General features: G+C 38.9%; 1 protein-coding gene across 3 annotated transcripts in view; it reads left to right on the top strand.

Moving 5' to 3' along the window:
• npas3 (neuronal PAS domain protein 3) overlaps positions 1–25999 on the top strand; it is a 292717-nt gene continuing 266718 nt past the window's right edge. For 2 of the 3 annotated variants that reach the window (XM_032548288.1, XM_032548287.1), the window contains exon 1: positions 3622–4359. In XM_032548288.1, the coding sequence (XP_032404179.1) occupies positions 4310–4359 (50 nt within the window). In that variant the 5' untranslated portion in view covers positions 3622–4309. Of the gene's footprint in view, positions 1007–3621; positions 4360–25999 lie in introns of those variants that run through there. The other variant, XM_032548286.1, reaches the window with a different exon arrangement.

The raw sequence follows: 25999 nt of genomic DNA, 5'->3' as shown, positions 1-25999 counted from the left end.
CAAATTCCTCCCGCTGCACCGATCCTCTCTCTTCTCTGTCTGTCGGCGTGCGTGTGTGTGTGTGTTAGCACAGACACAGAAACACTCACACACACGTAACCGCTCATCGACATACCGACACACGCTGTATCGCTGTGTAGCTCCTCATTGGCGAGCTGGTGCAGCTGACTGACTGACTGACCGACTGTCTGCTCCAGGCTCCTCCAGGGCTTCCCGCTCCCACACCGGCACTGAGCCGCCAGCAGGCACCGCAGAGAGGAAGGTCCGGGGACGGGATGCTTTTTACGGCGGGGGCTCCGGCGGCGGCGACCGCTTAAAGCACGAGTCTCCTGCCCGGCTTTCCAAACACTTCTGTTAGGCTTTCTCCAGTGAAATAATGACTTCTCTCATTTGTTGAGTTCGGGAGGAAAGGAGAGGTTGCAAACAGCGCGCCGGACGCCAGGACTATTATCTGTGGCAGGATGGCTTTTTTTGATGAACAGAGCTAAAAGGAGAAGCGAAGAAAAAGCAAAAGAAGAAAAACATATTATAAAAAAGAAGAAGAAGAATGTTTTCAGCACTTATTTGATGTTCTTATACACAGTAATTTCTACTTTCTCTTAGTTGATTGAGTTGTGACTGTTTAGTCACTGGGTCCAGGGTCTGAATTCTGCTTCAAAGTTCTATCCGAGGTTCGCTGAGAAGAAAGAAGATTGCTGTTTAGGTCTCTGTTTGAATTTCACTGCTCAGTCGAATACCCAGTCCTCCCAGTGACTCCAGTAATCAGTGGCAACCGGAGGTGAGGAAGGAGCGCACCGGAGACAGGCAGGACCATGATCAGGATCTTCCCGGATTTCAGCGTCCAGGTGACGGCCTCGGCGACCGGAGGAGTCGGGTCTGGTGGTGGAGGAGGCGGAGCCGGAGGGATGGTGACTGGACCCCCTGTTGGTCGGGTGCCGGTTCCGGTACCAGGAGCCACTAACGGGACCCCACAGGGTGTCCAGGGAATTTCCGCATACCAGCAAAGGTTAGTGGGGATTTAGCAGGACTTTTGATCTGTAACATTATAATATATAATAGTTGTGAGGATAGAAACATATTGTTTCAAGGTTACCTAAAATGGAACAAAATGAAAAGAGTCCAAATAGTGAATAAAAAATTTAAAATTATGTTTATTGGATTTTATTCAACTCAATTCTGCACCTGTACAATCTGTGTTTTCTGAACTGACTGACCTTTGGGCATCTCTAACTCAATGGATGTGCAAAAAGGTTTTCATGAAAACATGACTATAATTTAGTATCGCCACCTGAACATTAGGAAATTACAGATAATTTTAGAATTTTTTGACTTTGGGTTATAAACTGTTTATGACACGTTTTCTAATAACTGAAAATCAAAGAGAATATTTTCACCTGTTTGGTGTATTTTTCCCCTAATGCTGTTAATGGAGCAAAAAGAAAAAGCGAATTGAGAAAAAAAAAATTAACAAATGTATTTAGGATATTCAAAAGCTGCTAAAATATATTATTTTGTTTAGAGATTTGCTTATCGAAAAATGGGAATTTAAAATGTGCATCTGCCAAACCAGACAGATGAACAGACAGCGTAGTTGATTTAGTGCACATTCACTGGGTAAGGCTGCAGATTGTTGATAAGTCAGTGAGAAAGGATGGATGTTTTCCTAAAATACAAGACAATTGATTAAAAACGGAGAGATGAATGTTGTCAAGGAAAATATTGCAATAATTCAATGCTTCTCTTTTATTTCCACTTTGAATCAGGATTATAACCTCTCTGTTCTTTTTTCTCTGGATGCAAAACAAGACAAAATAAATCTCCAACATACATTATTACCCCCAAACCTGTCCGTGTCGTTACGGGTGAGCTATGGAAAGCAGATATGCCATAAATCACAGCAGGGAACTCTGTGAGTGCAATGAGACGGTCTCAGCCGTCTAATCAACAAACAACAGGCAAAGAAGCTGTTATGTTTGCACTTCAAGTGTCTAAGAACACATGGTGTATATTCTGTGTTATATTTTGGAGAGTGTTTGTGCCCATATTCACGTGGGATTTAACTTTATTGACATGTGGCTGCTGATGGCCTCTCATGAAAGCTTTAAAGAGTTTTGATGACAGCCTTAACTGTCTAAAGAAGCTCGTCTAATTGTTGGGTTTTGTGTAAAATGTTTTAGTGATTTACACGAGGTTTCCACCAGAAGCAGACGTGTTTTCTCTTGTCTTTATCGCCTCGTCGTCAAGCTGGCCTTTTTGTTTTTCTCTATTCGTATTTCCTTCAACAAACAGCTGGGAGCTAATATGTTTACACATTATGCTCCGTTATCCACGTCTCCTTGGTTCGAGAGCTACCAGTAAGCACAGTTGAGTTGTAGAGACAAGGGTCTTTCACCAAGCGGGGGATACAAACATATTGTCTCTCACTAGCTGCTCTAGTTTCACTTGTAAACTAACAGCAGGAGTACAGATGTCTACTGATTAAAGATGAAAAACCCTCAAACTTTTAAGTTTCATACACTCCTGTAGACATTCGTCCAGGATTTAAATAATCAGACCTTGGTTCAGAGAAAGCTCTAAGCAGTGCCAAAGCTGAGGCTGAACTGTTTTGTAATCAGAATACTTTGCTTGAATTTTACTCCAATATATCTAGATAAATAGGCAAACAGTGGAAGAACTGGAGACTAGTTTTGTTTTAAATATATCTACATTTATGTATTTTGCAGCTCAGCGAAACAATCAACCAACTTTTCTGTTTCTAAGTTTTGCAGCGGCTGGCAAAATGACGAATGGAGCACGTTGAAAGAATCTGTTGATGGCTCTTCTTAGAAGTACACGGCATGTTTTGATCGACGGGCGAGGGGCCGGGGTGTGGGAGGGTCGGCTCCTATCGGAGGCCAAATGGAGCCCACTCTTCTCCCTCAATAGTCTGCTTTTTTCCACCATTGCAGCACCTGTAACTCTGTGTTTGCGTGGAGAATACCTAGCATGCCTCTGACCTTGACAGGTCATTGGTGCAGGGAAGGGGGGGGAGGCTGGGCTTCCAGGGGCTGCAGCCTTGGGGTTAATCACACAGCACACCGAATAGGTTCTGATGAATTATACATCAAAATGGTGCAATTCAAATGAATGTGGAGGGAAAGGGGTAGAAATATGAAGCAGGTGAGAGTCTGTGTTGGAAAATAATGAACTATTTCTGATTTGCAAATATGTGAGCTTAGGGGAGAATATAATTCAGTGGTCTAAAACACAGGAAGTGAGGACACGTCCATGTTCAGACTTCCATGTGTCTATCATCATCTAAAAGATCTTTATCTACAAGTACATCAGGAAGGCACCAGGATAAAGTTTGGTTTTGAAATATTAGAGGTAGACTTTGGCCGTGGTGAGTTTATTTTATTACAAAGTAAAGCAGGTGGAGAGGAGGGAAGGGTGTGTGTAAAAGTTTGGAGACTCAAGTAATAACTAAATTTATCCCCCATCACACCTTCACCGTGTTTTTATTTAATTTTTTTGGAGGGTAAAATAGTTCAAATAAGGATAATGAGCTCACACTACCAGCTCAAAAGGAGTGCAGTGAGAAAATAAAATTATCAATTGATTTAAACACACACAGACACACACCAGCGCGCACACACACGCAGAGACACGCAAGCTGAGTCCAGATGTTACAGTGTGGCGTTGTTGCGCCTGGGCTGGAGAAAATACTAGCGATGTGGGGTGTCCCTTTTCCCCATCAGCAGCCAGAGGAGGGGAAAGTACTCCAGAAAAACCACAAGGACTTTGACTGGAGAGACGCTCTGCCACGGGGATTCTACGGAAACAGACGCTGCGGAAGAGGCGAGATTGGGGAGATTTGACGCGCCTGTTTGCTTTTCGTTTTTTCTACTCCGGAGCGCATGCTGGAAATTCCTGTGAAGTCCCAAAGAAACAACGCGTGTACGTGGAGGGACGGACTGAGAGACGGACAGAAAGAGCCAGGACAGAGGCATCTACGAGGCATCCACCCCGCTCCCCTTCCTCACGCCGCTTGGCATGCTCGTGCGGCCGCATCGTTTCCCCCACGAGCCGTTGTTTCCACGATCCTGAGCGCCGAGCCGAGGAAAAAACACGCGCACAGGGAGCACGCACGCGCAGATCCCCTACGTTCACACTTCCACACACAGACATGGCTTTTGTCTTAACACGCCGACCATGACGCATTGCTGTCAGGGCGCCGCACCGCGCCGCGGCTCCGTGTCCACATAGACAGCTGAGGAGGGGAAGCGAAGGAGGAGGGAAAGTAAGAGATCCAATTAATTGTTACAGGAAGATGGCGCCCACAAAGCCCAGCATCCAGCAGGACCCAACGCGGAAAGAACGGTAACACAGCTCTGAATTAGTGCGTTTTTTCCTCACTGCATGCTGCAGCTGCACAGACTCGGGCGGTTTGCAGGCTGCTCCGTGTCGGCTTTGAGGGGTGTATGGAGGAGGGGGTGGAGGGGGGGTTCTATCCTTCCCAGAGGAGAGCTGGGGCGTGCGTGCTGGCGCGCGCCTCAGACTGGCAGGCATGCGGCTGGTTACAGGTCGGAAACACATGACTGCTGTTGCTGCTGCTGCTCTCCTCTCGCGTTTCTCTTCAAGTGTGTGTGCACCTGTGTGTGCTCTGTGCTGCTGCTGCTTGAGCATCATGGGAAACGATGTATTAATCGATGACAAATGTGTATGTTTGTGTGTGTGAACACGTCAGTGCCCAATACAGTTATTAATGCGCTACAATGCGTCCCTTAGTTTTATTAGATTATTATGTGGAGGAATTCTTCCCGCGTGCGCGTGACTGTATGCCGATTGGAACTTCACGTGAAAACACGCAGACCTCGAAATGACCTCAAAGGTTTCTCAGCGGCTGGGCTTTCTGAGTCAAAACCTTGTTATTTATATATAAAAAAATTGTTGTTGTTTTTCATAGCATTTTGTATTAACAGTTATCAACCTTTAAACTAATCTCCTGAGTGTTTATTTTTAAATAAAAATCTGTGATTTTTGTCATTACATTTATTTGATTCAGAGCGTGTTGACTGCTGTGTAAAATGCAAAATTTTCACCTGTTGATTCAGGAATGAGAAGCTGTCTCAAAAGGCTTTTGATCTAACATGTGATGGGTGTGACAGCAGCGATGTATAACAGCAGGATGTCAGCAGTGCTAAAGACATGACAATAGATGTTCATAAACGGCAGGGAAACCTGGTTGATCATAAAGCTGCTTTATCAAGGGATGATGCTTCAACATCCATCCAGAATTCAAGCTCTGGTTGGTCCAGATGTTGAAGTCCCTCTCAAGTCAACAGTCTTCATCACTTTAAATCAACCCCAAATTGTTGATCCTGCTGGAATGTTTTTTTTTTTTTTTTTATACAATCCAATTCTTTTAGGATGGAAGGTGTCTTTGTCATTAGTGATGGGAATTTCTACTCTTTTCAGAGAGCCAGCTCTCGTATCTCGGCTCCTAAACGGCCCTTAACTTATTATCCTCTGCCGCCTCATAGACCCTGCTTTATTTTTCCAAGACCTATAATTTGGCAAATAGGAATGTTTTATATAATAAATCCTTTTGCATCCAATGTTCCCTATATGAGAAGTCTTAAACTTCCTTAATTTTATGTATTTATTCTGTTGCACACATTTTTACTTTTGTATATTTTAATCAAAATGTGTATTTTTATCAAAAACACATAAACAAAGCACTGCAAACAAATCTACCGAACAGACCCATAATAATAATTAATTATTATGAAATATATTTAATCTTCATTCAGATGCTGATTCTCTTACTGGTGTCAGTTATATTTACAATTTTTGTCTATTAACAGAGGGATGGACTCCCCTGAGTGTCTGACCCCATCTTTGTTTTTACATAACGGCATGATCCTATATTCTCACTCGAGATTGGCCACGAGGCTGCCATGCTAATCAAAAAAAAGTTCCACCATGACTCCGGACTCCGTCCAGCGGAGCCACTGAAAGAGTGAGAGCTGAGCAGCTGAAGGGAAAGAAGGTCTCTTTCTTTTTTCTTCACTTTCTGACTGTCTCTGCCTCATGGTTTGCTCACTGCGCTGCTGTGTTTGTATCCTCACCCTTATAACGAGGAACAGCTCTCAGTGAAGAGCTGGATCCCATCGTTCACTTCTACGAGCCGAAACATTCGTGACTGAGCCATCACTACTTGCCGTCACCCTAATCTTTAGCTCCCTCCACAGACTCAAGTTGAGATGTTTTGTGCCACTCCAAAACATCAATATTTGTAGTCAGAACAAAAGTGTTGGTGGCCTGGTAAAAACCAGGCCTCTGTTTGCTTCGTGCAGAGGCTCTGACCCTCAGCTTCCTCTGCTGCCTTTGTTAAATACTGTCAGGATTCTGGGTTGTTTGAGTTTTTGGTGTTTGCATTTTAACCATTTACTTCTTTGTGTTCTGCTTTAGTTATTTGTTTTTATTTAAATTATTCTTCTCTAGTTGTTTGTTTACTTATGTCCAGGCAGCATTTATTTCTGTGGATTGCTCAGGTTTTCTGTTAATTCCCATTCTCTGTTTCGGTTTGTTTCTTCACCTCTCCGCAGCTTTCCAGTTTGGTCCCTGTTTCGGCTGTTTGTCATTTCCTCATTTGTCTCTACCTGCTCCTTCCCCACATGCATCTGTTTGCCTGTAATTAATTTCTCCCAGTTCTTTGTCCTCTCCACTCCTTCAGGTGTATAAACCCATGTCCTTTTGTTCTCCACTGGTTCCTTCTGTTACACACCATGGATGATCCCCTCCTTGTTCCTTCCTGATTTGACTTTTTGTAACTTTGTTTTTGTTTTTTGTGATTAAAGCTCAGGTTTTATTTAACCATCTGCCTCCTATTGCCTACATTTGTGTGCAATAAAATCAGCATTATGTCAGATACAGCATGAAAAAGCATTCATTTTAATGCACAAGCAATATGATTTGAGTTTGAGTACAGTTGACCGTACTGCACTCGTGTTGAGCATTTGATTCAACTAAATCATCTCATACAAACTCTAAACCTCAAATAGAGGTTCCTGTTAAACCTGTTAAACATTTAGAATAAGTGTTTTATTAAGTCCCATGATATTTATGTCTAATATTGTGAATTGTTTGACTTATTTCAATAAGGGCCTTTATTATTTTTTGTAATTTAGTTTGAAATATCTGAGTATGTCTGTGGTGTTTTGTTTATTTTTTATTGCAATGTTAGTAGATTAGCAAGAGTCTTTTGTGTTGAGTCATTTATTAGGTACTGCGTTCAGATCCACCTAAAAAAATTCCAACACGTTTTTGACTGCAGCTGAGGTTGGGTCAGTTCTCCTCTCAGACTGGCAGTCTTTGTGCCATCTCAAATGAACAAATACTGACTGATTTTTTCTGACTGCGAATCAAAGGTAAAATCAGTCAAAAAATTACTTTTGAATCCTTGAAAAACATTTAAAAACTTTTTTAGAGCATAAAGTGTTGCAAGTTAATGTTTCAGCAAATTTTGTTAAATATGTATGCATCAAAATAAGAAGCAAGTGAGTCAAAAATACTTTTAGTTATGTAAGTCTTTGATTGGTGTTTTTTATGCACTTTAATCAGCTTAAAATTGACCTGCATAATTTCAGGAAAATATGTAGTCGTGATTTTAGTTCTGAAATTTGGTATGCCACCTATAATTTAACATAATTTTTCTAAATATTTTCTTTATTTACCATTATAAAATATCTGAGGATTAGCATCTTAGCATCTGTAATTAAAATATGCATAACATGTTTTACAGTAAGAGCCTACATGTGGTCAGTTAGATTATCTAACAAACCAAAGGAGTTATTAACACCAAGAACCTGAAAACAATTGGCACTTCATATATTGTAAATAGACTTTATAAACTAACAAATATTGCAATATCACACTGATATCACAGTTCAATGTCTTGTGCAGATTTGCTAATTGTAAAACATTTTCTCTGAGGATCAAAAAGATTAAATCAATCCCAAAAATCTAAATTTGTGAAAAAATATATTTATTTTTTTCTGAAATGTTCAAAAGCCTACCTTTGTTTTGTTACTAGTCATGAATTTAAGCCATGCAAAAACTCTCTCAAACAAAGCTGTTGATATTATAATGAATCCTGGAAATTTCACAAAGTAGCTAACAGAGACACACTAACAAATTCAGGAAACTAGTGTGCTACAGCTGCCTTACAGTTGGTTTGTTTGGTCTGCTTATTATTTAATAGTTATTTTTCTGTCCTTGGTTCAAAAATCTGCTAACTTGGAAAAAAACAATAAAAATATGGTGATGCTATACTCAGGGCAGGTAGAGAGTTCATGAACTAACACAACTAACATGGACTTACACAAGACAACCATCACACACATTCCCTAGACAAGAGTAAAAATATCCTGTCAAAACTAAACCTGGAAAGTTAAGACTTTTTTTTAACCTTTTTTCTCTTTTTATGGATTAGGATTAAATCCCGGTTGAAAACTGAAAATTATGTCTTACAGCTCAAATTTCATATAAATAGGCACAATGCATTGCTTTTTACAACTGAAGTCAAAGGCATCAGGTCGTTTCAAAGCAGTGGTTTACCAGCTATTTATTAAATATAAATGCTTTTAAAGAGCTAAAAAATGATTGAGAGGTTATAGTTCAAATGATTAGAGCGGAAATTATTCAACCCATCTCTGTTTGAGGCTGCTCAAACTCTTTCATTTATACTGAATTGAGGAAACAGGAAGTTCTCTGAACTGACGAGGGGAAACTTGTATAATTTTTATGAGGTGCATAAATGATCTAATAATACATTTTCAGCTCAGGTTCATCCAGTGATAACAGACATACTGCCTTTAGCCCTGATTGGAGAGGTCTTCTGATGCAGCAAGAAGGAAATGTGTTCCTCTTTACACACATTGCCTTTTTGCTATTTTCAGTATGCACACATCTTATGTGCTGGGACTGTGATTGTTCAAAATCATAGTGGCAGCAAATCTGAATTCAGAGCAAGGAGAGAAAAAAATAGCATAAGTTGGTGAGTCACCAAAGAACATCAAAGAATGAGTTTATGCCAAAGTTACAACCTTATGGGGGCTGCTGCTCCTACCTCTGTGTGGGACTGATGGCTGCCCTGGGCTGGTGCCTTGTGTCCATCTGCTGGGGTCTTCCAGAACCAAGTCCTTTGCTGTTCTTAGGCATTGAGTCTTCCAGGCCTCCCATTGTTTCCACAGTAGTGAGAAGCTCACTTACACATACCCTCCAAACCCAAACACACACACTAACACACACCATCTGAATGTTTGAAGGTCAAACAAACACAGGTTATTATTATAGCAATGTGGTCTATGTACTTAGGCCTGCTGTCTTGATTTAATAAAAGCAATCATTCAATTAGGATTACATCCTGCAATATTGTTTGTGTAGAGCAAATCTACCCTGGCACATGTAGGCAGCCAGCTTCTCTATGAAGTTCGCCTAACATGCCAAAAACAGGACACGTGAAAAAATGAATGACAGTAGACTTCAACAAATGATTTTATGTCAGACGGACACTATGTGTGTTAAGCTCAATTTCTGCTGCTGTAAAAGCTCCCATTTTGTTTGGGGCTGGTTGAATGCTACAGGCAGCTGGATTTGGACTTTAGCTCATTTTTTCTTTGTGCCACTGTGATTGTCTTTGTCACTGTAGCTAAAAGACAAACCCAAATGGTTCTACATAGCAGAGTTTGATGAAACTTGGGGGTCCTCTTAGCTTTTTTTATACTCCCGAAAATTGTGCTGTGGAGAGTTCCACTCTCAGAAATGTTCTGCATTTGTAGACTATAGGTATCTGTTTGATATGTGTTGGTTGAACAAAGAAGGGCTGTACTTGTATTTCTTGGTACAAATACAGGTACTGTTACCCCCTTAGTTGATGCTCAAGAACAGAGACATACAGCAGTCAGTGTGGCCTCTTGATCAGTAGTGTCACTCTGCTAGCCTGTTTCCAAATTCTCAGTGGTAGCTAACAGCTTTAGAGACTGACTTCCATTACTCCCTCATATATGTGCCACAGCATCAAAACATCAAAACAATAGATTCAAAACATAGATCTGTAGCAAACTACAGATCAGCTGTTTTATCACCTAGAAGGACAAATAATAGCTGGCAGTGTGCTGCTTTATGTATGTCTGGATTTGAGAACAAATAGCAGTCTCTTACCTAGGTGTAGACATGTGCTTAAAACTGCAATAATCCATTTTGTCATTTAGAAAAAAAAAATAAGCAGGAGAAAGCAGTAGTGGAATTTTTTTCATGGTGGTCGGCTGTAAGCTAACGGCTAACGGCTCCGCTGCCCAGCACCAAGCATCCCACAGTCTGTGTGTCTTCATTGGGTCAGATTGGAAAACTGGCTTCGCTCCCAGCAAATTGCATGTAACTTATTGACCTACCAACACTCCTGTTATCTACTATACTTCATCAAACTTTCAGTGAAAACTATTAAAACCTTTTTTTACATTGAAGGTTAAGGTATTAAAATGAATTTTGTTTTTCTTGAAGCAGTGGTAGATTTTATTTTGAGGCAGTCAGGACTGATGATTCTGTATGGCAGTATTTTTATTGAGACATATTTCATTTAAACCCAAGTAGTTTGGATAGTTGTTTCCTCAAAGCATAGGTTAAATATTACTTCATATTCTCGCACTCAGTCCTTACAGACAGTCATTTGCATGATAAAACTAGGATGTAGAATTGAAGAGTGTAAGAAAAGAAGACATAGCCCAAAATGTGGGGAAAAAAATGACAGGGCAGAGCCAGAATCACAAAGAAAAATGTAAAGAAGTGCTAGAGATCAGACACTAACTGTGACTAAGGGGAGCAGAGGCAGTGAAGGAGAACAGAGAGAAGTGGATGAGTGAAGGTCGAATCACTCATCGACCTGATTGACTCTCACTGGTGCATCTCTCAGGATGACTCCAACTCATCCTCAGGCTGGATAAGAACCTCTTAAAGCCCAGCAGGAGAGCTTGCTTCACTGCCCCAGAGGAAGCAGGTGGTGGGGAACACCTGCCTGATAACCTGATGCTGGACTGAATGTGTGTATCTTATGGGTGTGTTGTTTCTCAATGTAGTTCTGTTTTAAGAGGAGTGTTATGAACTGGAACATAGTACTGTTAAAAGACCTGGTGATCACTACACAGACCAGGACTCTCAGTCAAGTGAGTCACTGCAACAATTTTGTATAGACATCCATGCACAACTTCAAGTTCCATTCCATTACAAACAAAGGCCCCACAGAATATTATTAAATCTCTGTCATTATATGATCCAGAAAGTATATTCAGTGTGATCTCCTTGTTATAGGAGAAATGTTAGCAATCAGTACCAATCCAGAAGAGTTCAGTTCTTATCAAAGCACAAAACGTCCTTCTACACTGCCTGGCCAAAAAAAAAGTCGCCACCTGGATTTAACTAAGCAAATAGGTACAAGCCTCCTACATGACTTTTCCATGACCACATCCTGTGGTCATGGAAAAGACGTTAGTCTGTTTAAGAAGGGTCAAATCATTGGCATGCATCAAGCAGAGAAAACATCTAAGGAGATTGCAGAAACTACTAGAATTGGGTTAAGAACTGTCCAACGCATCATTAAAACTGGAAGGATGGTGGGGAACCATCGTCTTCCAGGAAGAAATGTGGTCGGAAAAAAATCCTGAATGATTGTGGTCGGTGATTACTTAAACGTTTGGTCAAATCAAATCGAAGAAAAACAACAGCAGAACTCAGGAGTATGTTTAATTGTGAACGCAAAAGCATTTCCACACGCACAATGCGAAGGGAACTCAAGGGGTTGGGATTGAACAGCTGTGTAGCCGTAAGAAAACCTCTAATCAGTAAGGCTAACCAGAAAAAAAGGCTTCAGTTTGCTAGGGAGCATAAAGATTGGACTCTGGAGGAATGGAAGAGGGTCATGTGGTCTGATGAGTTCAGATTTACCCTGTTCCAGAGTGATGGGCGCATCAGGGTAAGAAGAGAGGCAGGTGAAGTGATGCACCCATCATGCCTAGTGCCTACTGTACAAGCCTGTGGGGGCAGTGCTATGATCTGGGGTTGCTGCAGTTGGTCAGGTCTAGGTTCAGCAACATTGTGGCCCAAAGAATGAGGTCAGCTGACTACCTGAATATACTGAATGACCAGGTTATTCCATCAATGGATTTTGTCTTCCCAAATGGAACGGGCATATTCCAAGATGACAATGCCAGGATTCATCGGGCTCACATTGTGAAAGAGTGGTTCAGGGAGCATGAGACATCTTTTTCACACATGGATTGGCCACCACAGAGTCCAGACCTTAACCCCATTGAGAATCTTTGGGATGTGCTGGAGAAGGCTTTGCGCAGTGGTCAGACTCTCCCATCATCAATACAAGATCTTGGTGAAAGATTAATGCAACACTGGATGGAAATAAATCTTGTGACACTGCAGAAGCTTATTGAAACAATGCCACAGCGAATGCGGGCTGTAATCAAAGCTAAAGGCGGTCCAACAAAATATTAGAGAGTGTGACCATTTTTTGGTGGCGACTTTTTTTTTGGCCAGGCAGTGTATCTTTCAGTGTCCCATGTTTGGAGTTCTCTTCCAAAGTCCAGTGAACCTGGCTCAGTGTGAGAGAAAATGTGCCACAACCGACGGGGGTTTGAGAACACAAAGCAGATAGAGGGAAAAAAAAGAACCAGAAGTACTGATGTCGGAGTACTTAATATATTAATGGAAGTTAATAAGTTATTAGCAGAATAGGGAGTGTTTAGTTGATGGCAGGTTTATCTCAGCCGACATCCTCGTCCAGGAAGGTACCGCACCTGAACAGAACGCCAGACCAGGTGCAGCTAACATGGAGAGAGAAAAACTGAGAGAAAACATAAAGTTAAAGTTGAAGTAACAGCAAATAATGCAAATTGGAGTAGAAGAAGAAGAAAGTAGTAGAGTGAGGAAGAGTGATCAGTTTGTCCTCCAGTTGCCTAAACCCATGGCAGCAATACGATAGAGTTTTGAGGTTCTACTTAGAACCTGGTTATGATCCAGTGCATTAAATGTGAATACTAGTAAGTTGCTTTTACAATTTTGTTCTGTGTAACTTGATTTGACTTGGACTGTATGGAATATTATTTGAATTAATCTGTATGACTGGATTAGAATGAGTTGGATTGATCTGAATTGAAGGACTTCTCTTATTTGTTGTTCAGTATAACTCCAAATTATTCATAGAAAATTTGCCTGGTTGTAGACTTTTTTTGTAGAGCATAGCTAAAATATTCTAAACTAAATGCAGCTTTGGGAAGCTGAAATACCCAAAGTGTACCCAAAGCCAAAATGCTACTTGACACGCTACTGGCTGGGGTTTGCAAAGCAGACAAACCAGGAGAGGTGCTCATTTTTACTACTGATTGGCTGCACCGTAAGAGAGGACATGTTAACATCTGCTGTAGTGCTAAGATGATTTTCATACATTAAAATAGGCAGTTATAAGCGTTTTTAGCAGGGGTTTCAACTTTTCACAGATTTCAGTTATTTGTAGGTGGATATAGTCCACTGTGTCATGAATTATAACAAAGTGGACTACTTTCTCTTAAAAAGGTTGTGACATGATATGCCTTCAAAATATATTACCTGGCTATTACATCACTTCTTATTCTGGTTAATAATTTTGCCTTCACCTTTGAAGGTTCTTATCCTGTTCTAGTCACATGTGGAAAACAGAAACAGACCTTTAATATCTGTTGCCAGAGATGAGAATTTCATCCACAAAAAAGACAAATGTTTTCTCTCTTCATACCTGAGATGATATTGTCTTTACACCTATGCTTTGAAAAACTGGATAATGACCATTAGAAATATTAGACCATCTCCATGTATAAACAGACAGACAGATACTTAAAATAATCTTAATTGTTGTATGGATGAATTCATCTAAAAATGTACACCATAAACTTAGCGAAAAATTGTACTTGGCCATTAAAGTTAGGCCTAGTTATTGATAACAACTGGGAGAGTTGAGTTTAAAGTACTTTATTTACTCTGTTCATTTTACCAACATGTTTCTTCTGACTTGAATCTGTAGGTGTAGCTAAATATTTGGCTGAGAGCAATGAGGCATTATGTCTTATCAGAACACCATGAAGCTCATCTACAAGGATACAGGATCAACATGCCAGTGGACATTAAGCAGTAAGCTGCTCCGCAGTCATAGCAACAGTTTTACTGCTGAAACAGCAGAAATTACATTTCTATTCATAACTGAAAACAGTAAGCTTGCCACTTTTGCAAATTAAAATAAAATTAAAAGCTGATTATGAAATCCATTTCTTAGTACAATGACAACTATTTTATGCCTGAATGAATAATTCTGCATGAGTTCAGTCAAATACTTGACTTGTAAAAACATTTTTTTTATATATAGAAGGGAGGCAGATTAAGATGAGCCAAAGACCAAAATGAAATCTGTGACTCAAAAAGGGACACTGTGGCAGTGAGTGTTGGCAACAATTCAGAAATAGCATAAACACACAAACTTGACCTTTTTTTCCAAAATGTTTGTCCTTCTTCCTCCTCCCTTGAGACAAAACATCTGAAAAATGTCCAATTTCCCCGTTCTGTCGAGAGAGAGATGGAGGAGCAGCTGCTCAGGCTTTGGGCAGCTAGGAGCTTGTGGATTTTAAAAAGTTTTTTCTTTCTTAGCATGAAAAAAAACTAAGATTTGTTGTGAATAACATCAAGCAAAGGAAAATCAAACAGCTGGAAGGTTTTGTTTCAGATGTGGTGTTTTGGTCCTGCTTCAATTTTGAATTTGACAGATTGATTTTGTGCATACTTGCATGTAAACATAGTTATCAGACAGGAAGGAAAAATGATTTGTTGGTAGCTGATGTCTAAGTGAAAATAGTTTTTCATTTTCAGACAGAATTTATATTTGTCTTTGGGCTGGAATTGCATAGGAAATGTGTCTGGTCAACTATTGAACCTGAGCAACAACCCGTTGTTACGGAACAAAATATGGTGTCGATTTCCTGCAGACCCTCTGTCCTGAATGCTGAACTGACTGAAATTGTAAATAATGTTGCACAGCATACAAACAAGAATATTACAAGATGCTGAAAACATTTTGTTGGTGATGTTTTCTTGAAGTAACATATTGTTTTTACCTGCAATGCATGAGCAGTTTCATCATGTGTACATTATTCTTTTTTGTTCTAAGCCTCTGCTTGAATCTCTTTTGCCACTCTAGAGCTATGATTTTATATAAGGCATTTGAAATTATGGTGTACTTATTGCAATTTTCATTTGTTTATTTTTATTACTTTAAGTAGCAAAATTAAGATCAAATAATAGATGGTTAATAAAAGATTGTTTGGCAGTGCTAATAGCATCCTGTAGTGAATTTTTCGCATCTGGAAAATAAGCAACGGAGTCAGATAGACAAAACTTTGCTTATGATTCGCCAAACCATGTTTAGATGAAAACGTTTCTAGTTAGTATACAGGTTTTCTTTTGAATCTAGAACCTGTAGATTTGTTGAAATATATGATAATCATTTAAAAGTTTATTAACTGTGTGAGTGTGTCTGGAGGAAGTTTTCCATACTTATATGGTTTTAAGTCTCCATCCTCACTGCTCCTACTTGCCTTCTTTTCCTTACTCCCGTCTCTCCTCTGCTCTGCTGTGTCTTCCTCCTCTCCAGTACTGTCGGAAACAGAGGATGTAATCAGCTCAGACCTGCTGACTAGGCAGCTTCTTACCTCAGCACCAATATCTACCTGTCCTTGAAAACACACACTTCAATTATTCTACACCTTGGATTGGTTAAACACACACACCCCTACAAACACACGCACACACACACACACACACCATGCTGCACCTTTCCTTTATTGCTCTTCTGACTTTTGTATTATTTCTTCTCTTTTCGTCAGTTCTTGCCATTGTGTTCTTTTATTTTGACTCTTTTATAAAAAATTTTCTGCTACCGCATAACGTTTCTTTCTCTTTTCTTTCCTTCTCAGCTATTCCCATTTACATGACTCTTTTAAAGCTCTCTGTGTTGAACTTGTCCAGTCTCTCAAAGTACTGTCACTTGGTTGGAAGGACATGTCAGATGATGAATGCAGCAACTGCAGATGTCTTTAAAATAATTGCTTGTATTGACGGAAGTACAAAAGGTGACCTCCACCTCGGTCAACATGAGCTGCTCATTTGGTAAACCCACGTTTCTGCTCACACTGTAATTCACTTCTAAAGCAGGCTGTAAAATGAAAGTGGTAATAGAATAAAATAACGTAAAGGTGTTTTGTGGCACTAGTGGCCTTTATTGACAACAGACAGACAGGAAATGGGCATAGAGAGAGAAAGGTCCCAAGGGTGGGAACTAAACCCTGGATGGTGTATTGAGGATGGGGTACCCCGCTACCTCTACACCACCACCACCACATTCCATCAAAAACTAGAAGACTTATTATGTCTAACCCAGTTTTTCAAGATCAAGTCGACAACAACTCTTCTTTGGACATTTTGAGATTATGTTGGTGTCTCTGACATTCCTTTTCCTCTCTATGTTGACATAAGATACTTTTGAGTGTTCATATGGAAGTTGCCAAACCACCAAGGATCATTGTGAAACACCATTCAAAATGAAAATGACATTATCATCAGTTAATGTTGTGTACCGACTGTCCAGGTCCAGATAGACTGATCTGTGATTAGTGGTTAGTGCCAGACTCTGTAACTCTGTGCAGCAGTTTCCTCACAAAAAACTTGGCCAATTTTCTTCTTAGAAAATGAGTCAAAACAAATATAAAAACCTCCAAACAAATGAAGACAAATTTAAACTACTATGCAAGGGCTGCTGTAGCTGCTGTGTGTGTGTGCGGGAGGGGGGGGGGGGGGTTGTGTTTGGTTGTCACAACAGGTGTTCAGCCATGGCAATGTGTTATGGTATTTATACTGTTTGTATGCCATCTAATCACAGTCTTATATGTTGTTGTTTTTTTGTTTTTTGTGCAGTTTTAAAAATCTGGGAACAAAGTGAAAGCTGCCTCTTTTCTATCTTCCTGTCTTCCTGCTCATGTCTCCCTCTCTGGTCTCATTACCTCTTCTCATCTCCTCTTTTGCCCTGGCACGGTCACTTTTTGCCCCTGTAGCCAGCAAGGAGACCCAAGGGTGAAATCACTATTGATTATTCTGGATTCCAGGAGCCGGTGGGGGAGGGAGGTAGGCATGGGAACGTACAACTCAGTTAGAACAATGCATTGAGGAATTCATTAGAAAAACATAATTCCACCAAATATAAATATATACATATGTCAGATTGAATCTATAGCTGAAAAATTATCTGGAAATTTATAGTCCTTTTTTATCTTTATTATTGACTAGGTAAATATTTTTATGAGTTTTTAATTAAACGTGCAGTTGCAGTTTTCTGGAAGTTTGTTCCAGATTTGTGGTGCATAGAAACTGGATGCTAATTCTTCATGTTTGGTTCTGGTTCTGGATGCAGAGCAGAACCAGAACCAGAAGACCTGAGAGGTTCTGGAAGGTTGATACAACAACAGATCTCTAATGTATTGTGGTGATAAACAGTTCAGTGATTTATAAACTAACAACAGTGTTTTAAAGTCTAATCTCTCAGTGGAAGAGAATCGACTTCTGTAGAACTGGGTGATGTTCTCTATCAGAACACCAGCAGCAGCGTTCTGGATCAGCAGCTGGAGGATTGATTGTGTCTTATTTTACTTTCCTTACTATTGTTTTTCCACACTTTTGCATATTTAAATAATAAAATTGAAAAAAGATACTCTTTTTGTATTTAACCCTTTCATGCATAGTGGTGACTACAGTGGACAGCTTTCTAAAAGCCATTTTCTTGTGCTTCTTGTGGATTTTTATATTATAAATGCACAGAGACCACTGAAGTGGACACTAATGCATCAGAAAATACACTATCAACTACTGGCCATCAGCTGCAAATGCAAGAAATTATTTTTGTTAAATCCAATATGGCTGACAGACAAAAAAGCATTCCAACCGACCCGGTCCCCCCCTCTACTATAGACGACTCATGCAGGTAATCATCAGATAACCCCTAAAGTACCATACTACTGATGTATTTTTCAAATAGCAACTCTGTATTTGGAGAAAATTACAATGAATCATATATATATATATATATATATATAATTTTTTTTTCCTACCTTTCTTTTTGCCTTAAGAAAATCAAACTAAATTTGGAAAAAATATCCTCACACAAAGGATCATAATTCATGCATGAAAGGGTTAAATGTATGATTGACATTTGCTGCAGTAGGAATTTAATGTTATCACTAACATATATATATATATATATATATATATATATATATATATATATATATATATATATATATATATATATATATATATATATATATATACTCTTTTAAAGAAGAGGAGTTTTAAACAGTTTTTTTAAGCTCTCAGTGCCTTTGAACCGACACTTCTGGCCTGTGATGGGATACACAGACATGCTGCACAAGGGAGCTGTACACAGTGTCAAACTATACAGTCAATGAAGGTTTATTCACTGCTTTCAGTTACATTTTGGGCATCAGAGCAAACAAACAAAAAAATGATGAGACACACAGTTTCTGTAAGTCTAGTTTCATTCTGACTTTTTACTAAGGATGCAAGATATGTTAGCACTAACACCGGTGTCGGCTGATGTTAGTTATTTTTTAACATATTGTATCGGTCCAATAAATCAAACATCCATCTTGTTGCTGTGTGTTTCTGGATGGGGAAGGTTGGAGATTGGTCATGTGGTTTCTGCTTGGTCATGTGACAGTGATGGTGATGCAGTGCTGAACTGTGGGAATCTCAACTGAAGCAGAGAAACAGCGGTGTGGTCATTTCTTTCAAGGTGTTGAAAGGGTAGTGAAATATACAGTATATAATATCATTAAATATCAGTTATCAGCCATAACAACAAAATTAATGTCTGGAATCAATATCGACCCAAATCTTCGGTGCATCCCTCCTTTTTACTAATTAGGACTGTATTATGAAAACACATTTAACTGGTTGTTGATCTCCTTGCTCCTGCACACTGTTTTTGTGATGTAGCTGTTGTTACTGGTGTGCTCAGAAAGCAATTGAACTATGTTAGTACTAGAACCACTTGGGTAAAAATAGCCCTCAGAAATACACAAAAACAGTGCATGTGCAAATGTTGCACTGATAAGAAAACGTTAATAAGTCAATGCTTCACATCCTACACACTGACATCCACTGTTGCAATGAATTCTAGTCTAGATGATTAGGACAATGCTTGGCTTGACAGACTCGTTCTTGCTGCCAGTGATGGATCAACTGTGTGTAATTTCATGCATGTATCCTCTGGTTATAAATGTCTGTGCTTATTCACTCACTTGACTTCTGCCCTGTTCCTATATGGTTATACACACACAGACACACTTCTGTCCAGTGTTTGCTGGACATACTGGACAGTGTGTCCAGCACACTGTCCAGTGTGCCTGTCAAGGTATTTACAGGTAAATGGAAGCATGCTCATAGCCATGTAGGTGTGTGTTTTCCTGCTTGGACAGACACCTACATGGCTATGAGCATGCCGCTGTTTTTCTGTTCAAAACCAAGAGAAAATTCTGTCATCCTACCAATATATCATTCTCTTAGGTCTTTATAATGACTAAATCACAAGATCTGGGGCCTCGTGCATAAAGCGTGTGTGCGCACAAGAAATGTGCTGCACCATATTTTACGCACAAGTCGACATGTATAAAAATTAACTTTGCGTCACAGTTTGCGTAAATATACGCACACTTTGTCGCTGGCATGAAAATGTGCGGCAGTCACGCAAACTTTTTCTGTAGACAATATCAAACTACAAAGCGTCAAAACTCACCTAGATACACTGAAATCTGACTACATTCGGTGTTATCTAGACCAAGAAGCATCAAACCCGATGTTTCTCATGATTTTAATATTTTATTGTTTAAACGTAAACGATTAAATTGAACCGCATTTATCCTCAGCCAATAAGCTAACATGCACACAAAATAAAGAAAATAAAAATAAAAGTATGTGAAAACCTCGCTAGAATGTAAATAGTACTTTTCTCAGTTTTTGTCTCATAAAGATGTAACGCATTGGTCCGTGCGCCGAAGCGCACGAAATGCATCTATGCGGTCATTTCATTTTCACTAAAAGAAGAAAACAGGGTTGGATCAGCAGATTAACTCAAACCTGCTGATTAAAAATAATCAGCAGGTTTGATTATTTTTAAGGTGATCAAGGTGTGTATGCAATCACACGTCTATAAGTAGCTGCGCAAAATTCAAAGCTGTGTATTTGAGGAGCGCTTTGGCTCTGATGGAGAACATCGTCATTGGAAGGATTCAGAGGGAGCGATTGATCAGAGATCATATTGATCTGCTGGGAAATGTTGATGGTGGTTTATTATCGTTTAGATTAATCCAAACTGATCATCCTGGAGCTCTGAGCAAACAAAAAAGAGCCGTTCGGTACCGGTACCGGTCCAGCTGCAGTCATCCTTCAGTCTTTGTGATCGCGCCTTATGGACATAAAGCATTCTAGTATTTAGAATAAATGTCCGCATTCCTCACTCAGATGACTCTGACACGCTGTCTGTCTTTAAATCCCGGCTGAAGGCGCTACTGTTCAAACAGACATTTCCAGGATCTCCTTATTTTTTTAATTTGGATTTTTTTTCTTCAAAATGTATTTTTATTTTTGTGAGGTGACATTATGTGTCCTCAAAGCACCTTTTAAATAAAATATATAATAATAATAATTATTATTATTATAATAAATACTTATACTGAACAAGGACGTTGCCATGATTATTGCTTCACGTGGTGGCAGACCTCCGGGTATTTATACTAATTTACATATGTATTTATGGGTGGCCACAGGGCGGACCAACAGCTGCGCTCTATTTCCCGCAAATTAGAATTTATAAAGGAAAGGTGCGCAGCCGTGTGCGTGCGCACAGCTTTATGCATCCGATTATTTTTTTTTGTGCGCCGCACTTTTGTAAATTTTTTTGTACGCCAAGTTTTAATGTGAAAACTGCTCACTCTTTTTATGCATGAGGCCCCTGGACCTTTTTTAAAAACCTATTTCATAAATTTGTTCCATAAACCATAGTTTATGGAACAAATAGTTAGTTTATCCATAGTTAGTTTAATCTTACTAACTATGTTTAGCCCAAAGAAATGTCAAAGTCTTCAGGCTAACTTGTAGTTGGGATAATTTGCCAGTAGGAAAACAATCCTAAAGTTGAAGGTCCAAACTGTAATCAAAGCAGGAAGGTGAAATTTCAGATAAAACTGTAATTGATAGCTTGTTTCTTTCTTCCAAAAGTCATTTGATCAGTGACAAAGTCAGCTTCAAGTTCATCAGGACTGGAAGTACAAATATAACGTTTAAGAACTTTGACATCAAACTGTGGTTATAGAGTCTTTTAAAGTTTTCTCATATGAACTTAGTTTCTGCTTAATTACAACATGGCAGCTCTGAGTTTCAGGTATGTGGAGAAATTCAAATAATTACAAGAATTGGCAAGGTTTTTTTGACAAATAAAGTCAAAAAATTGGATTCCTCCCTTTAACCACCTTAAGCGTTTCTTAATTATTTGTTGAACTCACAAGCATTAACCACCCTAAGCCCTCATCCTCTTCCCCTGGAGTCCCACAGCACAGGATTTATGTAGGACTTCTATCTATCCTATTTGACTATTTGTGCAAAAAGTTGTAAATTGTGTCCCAGGGTTCAATGGTACCAATCAGGCATTTTCACAGTATAAGAAATTAATTTTCACCCCACAATAATTTCAATTTGGATTTTTTTTCCTTTTTTTTTGCTGTGAAGTCTCCGTAATGTTTGTTCCAAATGAATATATTTGTGGGAAGTTACATAAAAGAGCAGGATTCTAAAAGTGTGGAATTACAGTTTCTCCAAATTATAAATACTTAGTGGCTTTAAGCTCAAGCTTTCTGAATCTCATCGCATCTCCAGGCTTTTTGAGCTTCAAAGAAACCTGGAACTAAAACTGTTTCATTTTTTTCATCTGAAGAATAAGGATGTACAAGTTCTGTTCTGAAGAGCTACTATCCTGCAACTTTCAAATGCATCTCATTTTGAAAACACCTGAATCAAACGGCCAAATCCCCCCATCAGCATTCAGTCATTCAGCTCTGCAGAGTCCAGAGGGGTGGCAGAATGAAACCCTTATGTTGTGATGCTTTTCTCAACACACAACGACATGAGATCAGTCATTTCCATTCACACACCGAAGGTGGCAAGCTACTGGATAGTAGCTACAGCTGCTCTGGAGCCGTCTGACAAAAGTGAGGCTGCCATGCACTGGCGGTCCTCTGACCACCACCAGCAGGCAGGACGGGGCGGGAATCGAACCTGCACCCCTCCAATAGCAGAAGAAACTCCTGCCTTCATCACTCTAAACTTTAGTTCACGGTGATGTGTGAAGAAAGACTTGGCCTGTTTAAAAAAAAATCACAGAGCTAAATTACTAAAACCTTGTTATGTAAATTAGAGAATTATTGACTTGACTATATGACTTCTGGTTCTCTTGGCAGAACTGAATTCCAGTTTCCACTAAATCAAGGTAGAAATTGCTGCTCATCATCATAATCCAGATTTTATGTTTTGAAACGGTTTCAGTCATTCAAAATTTGTTTGAGTTGAAACATTTAGATAACTGTATTAAATATTGATATTTGATAAAAATGTGCCATCTGAATTTAGACTTAATTTGCACACTGTGGGCGAGTGAGTGCGGGTGGGTGTGTGTGTGTGTGTTAGAGGTTGTAGTGATGGGACCAGTGTTGTATAGTAACGAAGTAAAAATACTTCACTACTTTACTTAAGTATATTTTGGAGTACTTCATACTTTCCTGGAGTATGAAAATTTTTGATGACTTTCACTTTTACTTCACTATATTTCCGAACTTAATTGCGTACTTTTACTCCGATACATTTTCAATGTGTGGTTTAGTTACTCGTTACAAAAAAGCGAAAGAGAGAAACGCAAGTGTTTTGATCCCACCTACTGATTAGCAAGTAGCAAGTAGGCTACCGAACAAAGTCCGTAGCCTGCTTGCCTGGGCTTGTTCATCACCACCAATAGGATACTTCTTCTTCTTCTTCTTTTCTATTATGGCGGATCACAAGCAACTTTAAGGTGCATACCGCCACCTACTGTACATGAGTGTGTAGAAGCATTACTTCATATCTATTAAATTCTACTTTTTAATTTTGTATTCTTAAGATAAATAAACAATGCTTTCCTTAATTTGTGAATATCTGTTATGTTTCCTTCATTTCCTAATATACCTTTAAGATTCCATTCATGCCCCATATTTCTAACTATTCTCTTTAATTCTTCCCTTTCGAGTTCATTTGACTTACAGTTCATCAATATGTGTTCTACATTTTCTTTCTCTCCACATCTCTCACATTTATCATTATTTTTCCTCCCTATTTTATAAAGCATGTCATTTAAGTAGGTATGACCTACTCTTAATCTACTAATTATTATTTCTTCTCTTCTGTTTCGTTCATTAATGCTTCGAATTCAAACTGACTTTTGTACTTCATATAATCTTCTTCCTTTCTTATCTTCATTCCACATTTTTTGCCATTTCTTGATTTCTTTACTTTTAATTAGGATACACCTGTTTCGCTTCTCCCATTAAACACAAAGCAAGTCTCGCAATCAGTAGCAGTCACATGGAAATTCTATCTTACAAAAACTCCCCGTCCAACTTGAAGAAACACATCGAGGTAACGTCTTATGAAATGGTTATAATCCTCCTGTTTCAGTAACTATAGCTTGGTCACTAGGCACTACTGTATTGTGAAATCTTGACCATAAATGAACTTTGTTTGGCATTGTTTCAGTTCCACACGTGGTGTATTTAGCTTAGGCCTAATGTTGACTGTAGCAGGCTACCTAGACTCCTCTGTTCAAGGGGGGACAGAAGCCATAGCGATAGCAATTTAGACTAAATTTAACGAATATAGGAAAGGCATGCAAGTTCAAAACCAGGTTTACAGATGCCAATAAGCTGCATTTCCCTCCCAATTCTTTTTTTCTTTTGCATAATGACCAGTTGTGTGCACCACCTACTGACTGTAGGATTGACTGATTCACTGATTTGTGAAGTAGAGTAATCGTAACAGCTCTTTTTCTTCATGTTGGCCGCATTTTCTGTACTATTTATTTTTCTCATTTTCAGCACTGACCTTACTTGAAGGGAAAACTTAAGGCTTACAAAAACTTTGTATTTTCTGTCCTGGAGGGTATACTAAGAAGCTGGTTCAGTTGTAAAGCAGGTTAAGTTAACCTTGTGCTATAGGTAAAGCACCTAATTTTCTTAACTAAATGATGCCTGCAGGTATATCTATTAGCAGGTTTAATTTTGCCTGCACTTGGTTGGGTACATTATTTTAAGTGTATTTGACAAGTTTACCAAAATATAAAAAATGTCATTCAAACTGCATTTGCCTTGTTTTACTTTTTACTTGTACTTTTCATTACATTACTTGAGTACATCCATTTTTACAGTAATTTCCATACTTAAGTACAAGAAGTTTCAAATACTTTAAGACTTTTACTCAAGTAACATTTCAGTCAGTGACTTCGACTTTTACCAAAGTCATATTTTGGAGAGGTACTTGTACTTTTACTTGACTCTGAGATTTCAGTACTTTATACAACACTGGATGGGACACATTGAACTTTATTGTAAGACAATTTAAAAGTCAAGCATATGTCAATGTCTGTAAAACAATATGGTCTATAAGGCCAAAAATAAATGTATGCCAAAATCTAGAATCTATTTATTTTACTGTCTTATTAGTGATAACTTATATTAGGTTTTAAATAATCCTACTGATAAAAAAATAAAACAAACTGTGATGTGTCTTGATTAAGAGCAGAGGAAAAAAGAAACAACACTAACACAATTTGAGCAAAATAAAAAGATCTAACGATGTAAATCTTTCTCAAACATTGAAGAACTGTTTACTGGCAGCATTTTGTCTCTCTGCTCGGCCAAATTAAAGGGAGATTCCATTAATTTTTCAGTGTGTCTGCTTGGCCTGTTGAAGTAAATTTGCATTTCTATCTCACAGCTTAGCGGATACTCATTAAAAACAGAACTGCTGAATTTGTAAATTGTGTTTTTTTTTTTTTTCATTAAATCAAAGCACACTCACATTTTCTGTCTTCACCTCAACCCCCCACATCATTTGACAATGTACAAGCACACATGCATACACACACACACACACACACACACACACATGCAACATATAAGCAGCTCTTTGCAGGTGCCCCCTGCAGCTCCCTGGCTCTCTGCGTTTGTGTGGCAGGCTCATCTATAGGTGTGCTTGTTGTTGTTTATTAGAGTGTGAGGTCCATGACAGCGATCAGCGGCTCATTCACTACATTAATGAGAATGATAGCAGCTTTAAAAGACTGTTCCACACTCTGACCAAACTCATTAACACAGGCTTTCATTTAAATACACTCTGCTCTTCTTCCTCTCCTTCTCTTCTTTCTGCATTTATAGGTTTATCTGTCCACTTGTCTCTTTCTTACACCTTCTGTTCTTCCTTATTTATGCTTCATCCTTTTTATTCTGTTTCTCTCAGTAGGTACTTTATAGACTTTTTTCATTTTTTCTTGTTTTGTCAACCGTTGACAGAAGAAGCTCTTCCTTTTTTGTTTTTATGAATTATTATTTCTTGTATTTTTCTGGGTTCTCATCTGTCTTTGATACTCTTGGTTCATACTGCAGTTGGTCCAGTTTAAAATAGCTAAAGTAGCATTTTAGCTATTTTATAATAGCTAAAATGCTATTATAAAATAGTATAATAGCATAAATTAGTAAAAATTATCTATTTTATAATAGCTAAAATG

The sequence above is a fragment of the Xiphophorus hellerii genome, chromosome 19, assembly GCF_003331165.1.
Source record: "Xiphophorus hellerii strain 12219 chromosome 19, Xiphophorus_hellerii-4.1, whole genome shotgun sequence".
NCBI lineage: Eukaryota > Metazoa > Chordata > Actinopteri > Cyprinodontiformes > Poeciliidae > Xiphophorus > Xiphophorus hellerii.
This window is presented reverse-complemented; position numbering and strand designations above follow the sequence as displayed.